General features: G+C 32.8%; 1 protein-coding gene across 1 annotated transcript in view; it reads right to left on the bottom strand.

Moving 5' to 3' along the window:
- The window catches only part of hpo (serine/threonine-protein kinase hippo), a 73,988-nt gene that overhangs the window by 35,940 nt on the left and 25,645 nt on the right, over nucleotides 1-12,403 (bottom strand). Inside the window, exons 2-8 of the mRNA XM_068354320.1 lie at nucleotides 9,290-9,401; nucleotides 4,849-5,029; nucleotides 3,577-3,804; nucleotides 2,869-2,974; nucleotides 2,390-2,537; nucleotides 1,155-1,329; nucleotides 60-185 (exon numbers count right to left, since the gene is read on the bottom strand). Coding sequence (XP_068210421.1) covers nucleotides 60-185; nucleotides 1,155-1,329; nucleotides 2,390-2,537; nucleotides 2,869-2,974; nucleotides 3,577-3,804; nucleotides 4,849-5,029; nucleotides 9,290-9,401 — 1,076 coding nt within the window. The remainder of the gene's footprint in view (nucleotides 1-59; nucleotides 186-1,154; nucleotides 1,330-2,389; nucleotides 2,538-2,868; nucleotides 2,975-3,576; nucleotides 3,805-4,848; nucleotides 5,030-9,289; nucleotides 9,402-12,403) is intronic.

The raw sequence follows: 12,403 nt of genomic DNA, 5'->3' as shown, positions 1-12,403 counted from the left end.
TTTTCCTCTAAGACCAACATCAGTCTGAGGTTATTTCACCCGGTCACTGAGCCACTAACCTGGATCTGGGTGTTAGGTATGCTGTGATGGTGGTGAGTTTGGTTATGTTGGTTGTTTTTATGATCCTGTTCGGCTTGAACATTCTTCACGGGTAACTGGAGCTGAGGGGACTGCTGCTGGGAGAACTGCAGGAGGGTTGTGCTTCGTTAATGTACCAGCGCCAGTTCATGAAGGCTACAAATATTGCTCCGGATTCTTCCGGATTCCAGAGTTGTCATGCAAAACAAGCTCTTTTCTTGTTAAACCATATTCCCGTTTGGTTAACATAAGGACAGAAATTACACATGCTGTTTTGAAAAAATTACAATTGCCAAAAGGTCGGAAGAATACTTCCGTTGCCTTTATATATCCATATAATGACATCTTAGTCTTTTGAAACTTTAAATATTTTAGTAAAAGTAAATGACTTATTTGCCTAATGGCAATTTATTTTTACTCAACAAAGATTACAAAAACCTGTAAAATTATAACAGCTGTTCTTTAAAAACAAATACAGAAGTACAAATAATCTTAAAGGTTTTACATCCCAAACTTTTACAGGTTGATAAAAAGGTTCAAAATGGGAAAAAATTTCAGTATTAAAATCTGGCCTTTAAATATAGGAGGAGCTCTTGAAAAATGGGTTAACAAGAAGCATTTAATTAGTGGGTCTACAAAACAGCATGTGTCATTTCCTTGAAATCTAATCTAATATCTTCAGTGGTTAATGATTCTACCATCACCTCTACAAAATATTATGAGGCATAAATTTAGTCGAAATCCAATGAAATAAGATTCTACTGGGTATTCATGAAAGGAACTAACCCACAAAATAAACATTTACATTCAAAGGGTATCCCAGGAGACCTTAATAATAAAACAACAGTTCCAAATTTTCCTAATATCATATAAAAATAACTTAAGAGGATTCCTTTTCAAATCACTGAACACTTCTATCACTGCTGCATCTTTAAATTTCTACTGATGTACAATTTGAAAGCAAAGTTCTGCAATTAAAAAGCAACATGTTTTGCGTAAATGCTTGTGGAAAGCCTGAAGCTTCCTGTTTAGCTTCACACCGGTAACACAGACATCATGAAAAAAATCTAGCTTACCGAATCGGTGATGTTCTTAATCTGGATCTGTCTGTTGGAATTTTGGTTTTCTCGGATTTCCATTGCCTCTTCTAACATATTTCTAAGTATACTAGATGGCTGTGCATTGCGTATAAACTGGTTCTGAAGGAGTTCTGAGGCGGTCGCTCTTTCTTCAGGGTTCTTTACTAAACATCTGTGAAGGTAATAAATTCTCTCTTACAGTTTACACTACATATAAGAAATTTCAAATAACATGACTTAGAATGGATGTGATTAAAAGAAAACCTGAAAACATGTACATCAACTTCAACACAGCAGTAAATGAAAGTTATATTGTAAGTCTCTTAGGGTAATGGTTTCATATACAAAATTTACACAAACCTTAAAACCACTTGACAAAAACCAAATTGATAAAATGAAGAACAGACTAAGTTAAGTTTGTTTCACAAGAGTTACTTTACATTCCCTTCAAACCAAGACTAAAATGTTTTTAATACCATACTGCAAAAAATGAACTGAATAACATCTCTTCCCCAAAACCAAAACTCAAGTTTTAAGTTATTTATTTTCTAATTTCTATCAATTCATACACTTTTAGTGAAACAAGAAGTCTGGTATTTCAATACTTTTTCCTTTACAGGGATAAGTTTCATGATATCACGTCCTACTAGAGACGACAAAGTTGTGTTCTATTGATTGTTTTTAAATTTACAAGAAAAATAACGTCTCTAATTTCTGCCAAAATAATACTTCTACTCCACTACCATATAACCAGGAGATACTCCCCAAATTCTAATCCCTGTCAAACATATGCAAAAGGACCCTCAATGACATCAATTGCTTGAAATTCTGAGCAAATTTGTATTGAAATATATGTTCATAAATCCTCATTCCAAGCATATAAAAAGCAATAATAATTATTCTCAGCTTAACATTTTAAATCCTACACTCCTGCATTTGAAGACAAAAATCCTACTCCCCAGCATATGATGCCATATACCCTACACCCACAGCATATTAAGACAACTATGCACTAGACATCATACTGTATTAGGGAATCCAACTCCCAGCATTTGATGATATAAATCCTATTCCCAGCCTATGAAGACAATAATCCTAACCCACACATATTGAGACATATAACCTTATGTCACTGGCCAATTCACAGGCCATGAAGATAAGTTAACAATTCTCTCCCATCATGATATCATATCAGTTAATGCAAAAGGCGAACAGTAAAGGAGTGCTTTTACCTCGAAACAAAATCTATAAATTCTGGTTGCCACTGATCAGGCTCACGGAATGACGGTGGGGGTTTGGTGGGGATCATAAATATGGCACGCATGGGGTGAATATCTCCGTAAGGGGGTTTGCCCTCTGCCATTTCTAATGCCGTAATACCTGGATGCGGAAAAGAGACAAATAAGCATTAATTTGAAAGTAATTATTCATGAATTTTCTCTCCTCTCTTTATGGGTTCTACTCAAAATACAAAATAACTTTTGAATACAAAATGTAATACAAATAACATTAGTATCTGCTATTTTTCCCTGTTGGAGCCCTTTGGCTTATAGCATCTTGCTTTTCCAACTAGGGTTGTAGCTTGGCTAGTAATAATAATAATAAAAATAATAATAATAAATGTTTTTACCGTTACAATAGTTGAGGTAACAAATTAATTTCAATGGTGCTTCATATTAGAAAAATTATTTCACTGACAAGAGAAACATACCTAAACTCCAAATATCTGCAACACAGTCATAACCTATTTCCTGAATAACTTCGGGGGCCATCCAAAATGGAGTGCCTATCACAGTATTTCTTTTGGCCATTGTGTCCTAGAAAAAAAAAAAAAAGGAAATTGAACAAAAAGCATTTAAATAACTTTAGGTTTTTAGTCATAATCAACAATATTTTTTCATCAGATAACTATGATTATGAATACATATCAAATGTAATCAAACTAAATATCCAATGTGAAAACTAGACATCACAGCCACTTTCTTTCAGAAAATTGACTAAAACTTTTTTTCTTTGGTCCTAAGTCACATGAAAAATCCATGTGAATGTTTATACTGTGCAACATTTTCACTTCATGGCATTAAGCATGAAGGAAGAAGGAACAATAGGTAAAAACATTCAAGATGGTGATGAAGATTTCAGAAATTAATAACGGACAAAAAAAAAAAAAAATAGATAAAGGAATAGTGTAACTACTATTCAAATCTGCAATAGCACATTATTATGGAAAATAACAAAACTTTGCTTTTCTTTCCTACAAAGATATATACTTTAAAAACTACTGTACAGTACTCTTTTCCGTGTGCAATACCACACTTCCAGAGAGATTAGCAAAACTCAAAACTCTTTTCCCCAATAATATCTCATTTCATTAAGTAGCCAAGTTCCTTTTCTACATATTCAAACAGATCATACTTACTGACAGCTGTCCCGCAACTCCAAAATCTGCTAACTTCGCATGGCCCTGAGTATTTAGTAAAATGTTACCGGCTTTGATGTCTCGGTGAATTTTTCGTCTGAGGTGTAAATACTCGAGGCCGCGCAAGGTGTCCAGGATAACCGTCGCTATCTCCTCCTCCGTTAAGGTCTTCTTCCGCAACCGCATTATGTCGGACACAGAACCAGCACCACAATACTCCATCACAATCTGAAATGTAATAATCAATCTTTGAAAAACTATTTAAAGGAAATTAAATGGATCAAATAAGAAGATCCCATTTAATATACTTTATCATTTTATCAACAGAAACCTTTAGGGGAATTGTGTTTTTGTTCATAAATCACTACGGACAAGGCTAAACATAACAAAGCGTATTACATAAACTTTAGTAAACCTCATACTAACTCGATAACTAGCATGAAAATAAAGAGAAACAGAAAAAGCTCCATGCAATATTGTGAACTAGCAATATTAGAATTTGTTTCATAGTTGCTACAAATAATCGTCTCCATCTTTACATTGAATTTTCATACTAAAAGAACAATAGAGTATCACCAAGTTAAAATTTCTTGAAGTCAATAGCACTACCTTAATAACACAAGCAGGGGAGCCCATACATCACAGGTACTTTACTCTCAAGTTACTATAGCTACCTCATCATCATGTCACTATAACTACCTCATTGTCGTGTCACTATAACTACTTCATTATTACATCACTATAGCTACCTCACTAGCACCACATGAATAATGCTTCAATATTGCTATCTCAACATCACATCATCAATAGCACTATCTCACTATCACTAAGTCATTTCAGCCACTTTACTACCACCATGTCATTACAGCTAGTTCCCTGTCATTACATCAATAATGCCATCTCACTACCACCACATCATTTCAAACACTTTATTATTTACACTTCATCATGGCTTCCTCACTGTCTCTACATCAGCATTGCTTTCTCACTATCACCAAGTCATTAATAGTACAGTACCTCACTATCACCAAGTCATTAATGCTACTTCACTATCACCGAGTCATTAAGACTCTCTCACTATCACCGAGTCATTGATACTACCTCACTATCACCGAGTCATTAATACTACCTAACTATCAACAAGTCATTAATACTGCCTCACTATCGCAGACTCATCAATACTACCTGACTATCACCGAGTCACTACAGCTATCTATCTCATTTCAACACCAGATTTGTGACCTCACTTAGCCCGAGGTCAGACTGACTTACCCAGAGGTCAGAGTCTTTGAAGTAGGAGCCATAATACTTGACCACATGTTGGGAGTCACACTGCTGCATGATGGAAATTTCTTTAATTATTTCCTGAAGGTCAGTGTCGATGGGCACCTGTTTAATGGCCAGCACCTGCCCTGACTCCTTGTGCAGAGCCTTGTATACACTGCCATAGGACCTGTCAATCAAGATGTTGCCGTTAATGGGTTATTCAGTAGACCAATTTATGAATACAATACTTGCAATAATTATTAACGGTAGAACATTTTGAAGCAAATCCACCTAAGAGGACAGTATGAGGAAGGCCACCCCCCCCCTCCATAATTTGCATGTGGTACTTTTCATGCAAATATGTAAGGTATCTTCTTTCTATTTAGTAGTAATAATGCAATCAATTTACATGCAATTAAATATACTTAAAAAATGCGTATAGAACAAAAAATTCGTCCAAAAAAACGTGACAGTTTATATTTGCTCGTGTGAATACGTGTTTATTCGTTTTACAATATATGAGACATTGAATACTATTTTATGGCACGTAATACCTAGACAATGACACTAATATAAACAATGAATCATTATATACAGAAAAAGTGCTTCAAGCTAATGGGGAATTTGGTAATTGAATAATTACCGTTAGTAGATGTCAATCCACAAATGTTCAATACAGAAATTGTCTATCACTTCTAAGATTGGAGACTTCCATTCACATAGGTTAAAAAACTGAATTAAACTCTACAAAAACTACTTTCATTCATGATTTACCAGCTCTAAAAAAGGTCTTCATCAACTTAACTGTCCAAACTGTACATAGACCTAATTCTTTCTCAAAAACTTATAAACTTATCAAAATTAAAAGAAGCATCTATCTGGAAAAGAAATGACATGTTCACTTTCTTTAAAAAGACTAAATAAACTTTCAATCAACATTCCACAAAATAAGAGTAAATAAATAATGATTGTTTATTATTTCTCTTGTAGTGCATTTATTTCCTTATTTCCTTTCCTCACTGGGATATATTTGCTGTTAGAGCCCTTGGGCTTATAGCATCATGCTTTTCCAGCTAGGGTTATAGCTTATCTAATAATAATAATAATAATAATAATAATAATAATAATAATAATAATAATATGCACGTGTTCAATATGGGGGAAGTTTTGAATTGTATGTGTGAACTCCGTAGATTTTACATATCACCTCTGCCAAAATACACCTCTCGGTCCAGATCATATCATCATAATAAAACCATTCTTTGTTTGAAGCCATTCCATCAAATTTATCTGTAATGTATATTCATCAACAGACATACGTGCATAAACAGAGACATCCTTCACCAATATAGGTGATAATTATACATGACAAAAGTATAATTAGTTACATATGAAGCAAATTTCTATAATTTCGAAATGAAGTCAGACACGGGGAAAGCGGTTCAAATCACAGTAATTATTCATGGTATGAACCATTTCCCGAAAAGTAGATCAGGGATAACAATCACCGCTGTGTTCAAACAGAACGACGAGAATGAGATAAGAGAAAAGAACCACAAGAAATTCAACGATGGTGACCAAGTCGCAGATGTAAAAGACTAAAGGAAAACCCATTTATGTCTGAAAAATAAAATGAACCAAAAGAAAAAAAAAGAAAAAAGAAATTGAGACTTCCATTACAAAACTACTGATCATTCAATGTAACAAAGCAATTGTTTTGATAATTACTAGAGAAATGACTTAATTTAACCTTCAAGACATTGAAAAATAGTCTTATCAACAATTATTGAACAAAGTATTGAAATAACTTTTGTCACTGAAAAATAAAGTTTGAAGTACATGAGAAAAAAAAATAGCCAATCCTAAACTTGTCAATTAAACTAAGCGGAACATGAAGACGAAATTCTTACAACCAAAGTAAAAGTAAGGTTTAAAGGCCGCTCATGAATGGCAGAGGAAAGGGACAGTGAAACTGCCTTATCGAGCTGGATAATGCCTTAGAGACTGACCATATATACATATGATCAGCGCCCAAGCCCCTCTCCACACAAGGTAGGACCAAGGAGGGCCAGGCAATGGCTACTGATGATTCATGAGTTAGATAAGCTCCCCAAAACACCCTCCCATCCTTAGCTCATAAGGGTGTTGAGGTTGCAGCGACCAAAGAAACTAACGAGTTTGAGCGGGACTCGAACCCCAGTCTGGCGTTCATCAGTCAGGGACGTTACCACATCGGCCACCACAACCGCTGACATTGCCCAATGATTTAAGCATTATAAACATAATTTACCTGCTCTTCATCAAGACATGTCTGAGAAGTAAAGCATGACTAAATATAGGGGCACACAGTAGAGCGCAGACCTCCACCACGGCAGTTTATTTCTCGACCTTATGCTCAACCTTGACCTTTGACCTTAACTTTACTTTAAGTGCTGCTTATATGGTCCTGTACAATAGGGGAACCCTACTCTCTACAAGACCTCCATGGTCGTTTTATGATGTTCATTTGGGAGTATTTACTATTTCATGATGCGTATTACTCGCTTACTGTATCAATTAGCGTGGATTTTCATACACTAAAATATGAACCAAGTTTGAAGTCTGTGACAACGATGTCTAAACTTATGGCTGATTACGTGAACTGGACATTTTGTTTGACTTTGTCCTTCCAAAATTTCATCATTCCCAGCTTTTTACATAAGTTAATCCCTGCAAGTTTCATTATTCTACGATTAAAATTATGGTCAGGAAGATGTTCACAAACAAACACTCACACACAAAGTTAATCCCTACAAGTTTCATTACTCTACGATTAAAATTGTGATCAGGAAGCTATTTACAAACACACAAACAGGAGGTAAAACATAACCTCCTTCCAACTTCGTTGACGGAGATAACAAATAATCATTTCCTTTCCCATAAAGTCCTTCAAAGCTTCCGACCGCCATCATATACTCGTGCAAGTCTATACAACAACGCACACTTACATATAAATATTTACACTTTACGTCTCAAATCGTTAAGCCAAGCCAGAATTCAAACCACACTTCTACAGCTGGGTTCTATCTACGATAAGACTGGCACGTTTCCTGTCATCAGACTGACAGTGACATTAGTCTTAAGTCGAGTACAAGAGAGATAACACATGATAGTTTTCGTTGTATTGCGACGCCTAAGAATATAGAAGCTATAAGAAAATAACGAAGCATGTAGATGGCTCAATGTGTCCGTACTTAGATAAGGTAGTTTTCAGTTCTGAGAGCTAGATGTAATGTACATCTTGCATATATAAGTAAAACATGTATGTAAGTATGTATGTATGTATATGTAAATACACAATTCAATAAACACATTTAATCACTTATATCTAAATATATGACAGTGAACCCCATATTCCATGCAGACGCAAATATGTGTTTATATATATATATATATATACACATATAAATGTATATATACATGTATATATATATATATATATATAGATAGATAGATAGATACACACAGACATATGTATGTATATGTGTGTGTAAAAACTCTTCCAGATCAGACAACGGTACTTCCTGAAAAAATGCCTATTCATATATTACTCGTCATTTAGGCCTACCCTAATTAGATCCTCTTATGGCGAAGTGTGGACTCGGCACATAAACGAACATAGAAATACAACCACAGGTGTACCAGGTATAACAGCTGTTAACTGTATAAGCACACAATTATAATAATTAATCAGTTACAAATTATATCTATAATTAACACAGGAGCATGCATATCTATATTACACATTGTAATAAACCCCCCTCTCTCTCTCCCTTGCATGGAGAGAGAGAGAGAGAGAGAGAGAGAGAGAGAGAGAGACCTTTGTATATGTACGTATGTGTGTATGAATGTGTATGTATATATGTATGTATATATATATATATATATATGAGAGAGAGAGAGAGAGAGAGAGAGAGAGAGAGACCTTTGTATATGTATGTGTATGTATTTATATATGTGTATATATATATACAGAGAGAGAGAGAGAGAGAGAGAGAGAGACTTTTGTATATGTATGTATGTATGTATGTGTGTATATATATATATATATTTATATATATATACACATATATATATATATATATAGAGAGAGAGAGAGAGAGAGAGAGAGAACTTTTGTATGTATATATATATATATATATATACGAAGAGAGAGAGAGAGAGAGAGAGAGAGAGAGACTTTTTGTATATGTATGCATGTGTGTGTATATAATAATATATGAGAGAGAGAGAGAGAGAGAGAGAGAGAGAGCTTTGTATATGTATGTATGTGTATGTATTTATATATGTGTATATAGATATATATACAGAGAGAGAGAGAGAGAGAGAGAGAGAGAGAGAGAGAGTAGGAAGTAAAAAAAAAACACGAAAAAAAAAGAGAGCGAGAGCTAAATCGCTCTCCACTGACCCTTCGCCGAGTTTGCAGATGATGTCAAACACTTCTTCTGGTTGTCTCATAAGAGATTCCTCGCTCAGTTTCACAAGCTCCCTGAAAATAGAAAGAATTATTGATTTATATTCTTTATGTATATGGACGTAAAATTAACTGTGATCTTCGTGTTACACTGTGGTAAGAGTAGTATTCTAGGAAAGGAAAGGTTATGGGAATAAGTTCATTAATATATTTTGGTGGATTTGGGAAACAGGTTGTGATGATGATGATGATGATTACTATTATTATCATTGACATTATTATTATATAAAATCTATTTCTATAAACACAGTCATATTATTTATCCTTATTGAGCAAAATCTAATAAAATCATTCTCATAAAAACAAGTCATCATTTGTTATTATGTAAAATCTAATAATATCTATCTTAATAAACACAAAAGTCATTTTACATTGTGTCTGTTAAAAAAAAAATACTAAAATTGGAAACAGTCCTTTTCTTCATAGGCTCAGTACCATATCAACAAACAATAAAATATCATAGGGATATTCAAATTGCATTTAAATCCTCAATCATTTATAAACTTCATGCAACATTCTACTTTGAGTTCAAGAGGGTAATGGAATCAGCGTGGAATACAGACCACTCTTCTGTGATTAAATATAACCATATTGGAGTCAAATTACTATTAACGCGAATGTACATACAAACAGCAAAGGATTATATCTCCTTGAAATCTTCAATGAATAATATTAAACAACATATGTTGCACTGTCACTGTAAAATTCAATTTATTTATAAACATCCTAACACTTACATGTGACGGTGTAATAATTTACACTAAAGCTGAGCTAACAGGCTTTATACAAAAAAGGAGATCTACAAAATTAAGATAAAAAGACCTCTACTTGATCCTTAAATAAACAAAATGAAAAAAGGGACACCACTATTAAACATAAAAATGGACATCTCCATTAAAAATACAATTGGACATGTTTATAGAAATAGAAATAAATATGGACATCTCTATTAAAAATAAAAATGGACATCTCTATTAAAAATAAAAATGGACATCTCTATTAAAAATAAAAATGAACATTTCTATTAAAAATAAAAAAGGACATCTCTATTAAAAGATTGAAATAAAAATGGACATCTCTGTTAAAAATAAAAATGGACATTTCTATCAAAAATAAAAATGGACATTTCTATTAAAAATAAAAATGGGCATCTCTATTAAAAAATAAAATAAAAATGGACATATCTATTAAAAATAAAAATGGACATCTCTATTAAAAATAAAAATAGAAATAGAAATGGACATCTCTATTAAAATAATAAAAATAAAAATGGACATCTCTATTAAAAAATGAAAATAAAAATGACATATCTATTAAAAATAAAAATGGACATCTCTTAAAAAATAAAAATAAAAATGGACATCTCTATTAAAAAATAAAGACATCTCTATTAAAAAATAAAGACCTCTATTAAACAATAAAAATAGAAATGGACATCTCTATTAAAAATAAAAATGGACATCTCTATTAAAAAATAAAAATAAAAATGGACATCTCTATTAAAAAATAAAAATAAAAATGGACATCTCTTAAAAATAAAAATAAAAATGGACATCTCTATTAAAAAATAAAGACATCTCTATTAAAAAATAAAGACCTCTATTAAACAATAAAAATAGAAATGGACATCTCTATTAAAAATAAAAATGGACATCTCTATTAAAAAATAAAAATAAAAATGGACATCTCTATTAAAAAATAAAAATAAAAATGGACATCTCTTAAAAAATAAAAATAAAAATGGGACATCTCTATTAAAAAATAAAGACATCTCTATTAAAAAATAAAGACCTCTATTAAACAATAAAAATAGAAATGGACATCTCTATTAAAAATAAAAATGGACATCTCTATTAAAAAATAAAAATAAAAATGGACATCTCTATTAAAAAATAAAAATAAAAATGGACATCTCTATCAAAAAATAAAAATAAAAATGGACATCTCTATTAAAAAATAAAAATGGACATCTCTATTAAAAAACATTTCGTACCCAACTTCAAGCTTCTATCACTCAACGTTCCCGTTTCATCTCGTGGGCAAATGGAAATATGTTTCATATTTTCAAAATGTATTTCCTGACATTAAATGGAGTTATTTTATTTCAGCGGGGATAAAAACAACACGGTACAGTTGGATTCCTTAATTCTGGTTTACTTCATGGGAAGCTAAAAAGATGTCTAAAACTTGTACAGTTGGCATCATTAATTCTGGTTTACTTCATGGGAAGCTAAAAAAGATGTCTAAAACTTGTACAGTTGGCATCATTAATTCTGGTTTACTTCATTGGAACCTAAGGATATGTCTGAAAGTTGTACAGTTGGCTCCATTAATTCTGGTCCACTACACAGGAATCAAAGGAGGTATCAGTGTACCGGAATTAATTAAGCCAACTGTACGTTGTAGCAGGTAACGAAGTTTGTAGCAAAACAGAAACTGTTGGCAACGCTGAGTTTGTTAACACGTGATCCATTTTCTTTTTATTAATTTTACGAAGTGTAGAATTACAATATTACCAATACAAAACTTCGTAAAATTGATAAGAATGCTTTAGATCATACGTTTATAAGCTCAGCAACTTTGTTTTACAGGCAGTATTGCCAACAGTTTCTCTTGCTAACCATAGCGATACTTCCTACAATGTACAACTGTCCAAGATCTACATAGACTTTACACTTTGCAACTGTCAAAGTCTTCTTGGCTTCCAGTGAAGTGTACCGGAATCAATGAAACCAACTGTACCAATATCATCCGTATAACCTTAAAAACACAGGGTCAGATTGAACTGTTTTGGGTTAGAGTTCTCTTGCTTGAGGGTGCACTCGGGCACACTATTCTATCTTAATTCTCTTCCTACTGTTTTGTTAAAGTTTTTATAGTTTACGTAGGAGATATTTGTTTTAACGTTGTTGCTCTTCTTAAAATATTTTATTTTTCTTCGTTCCCTTTCCTCTCTGAGGTATTTTCCCTATTGGAGCCCTTGGGCTTATAGCATCTTGCTTTTCACACTAGGGTTGTAGCTTAGCAAATAATAATAATAATAATAAT

This window comes from Palaemon carinicauda, chromosome 30 (assembly GCF_036898095.1).
Source record: "Palaemon carinicauda isolate YSFRI2023 chromosome 30, ASM3689809v2, whole genome shotgun sequence".
Classification (NCBI taxonomy): Eukaryota; Metazoa; Arthropoda; class Malacostraca; order Decapoda; family Palaemonidae; genus Palaemon; species Palaemon carinicauda.
Note: the sequence above shows the minus strand (reverse complement) of the source record. Positions and strands in the feature narration are given on the sequence as shown.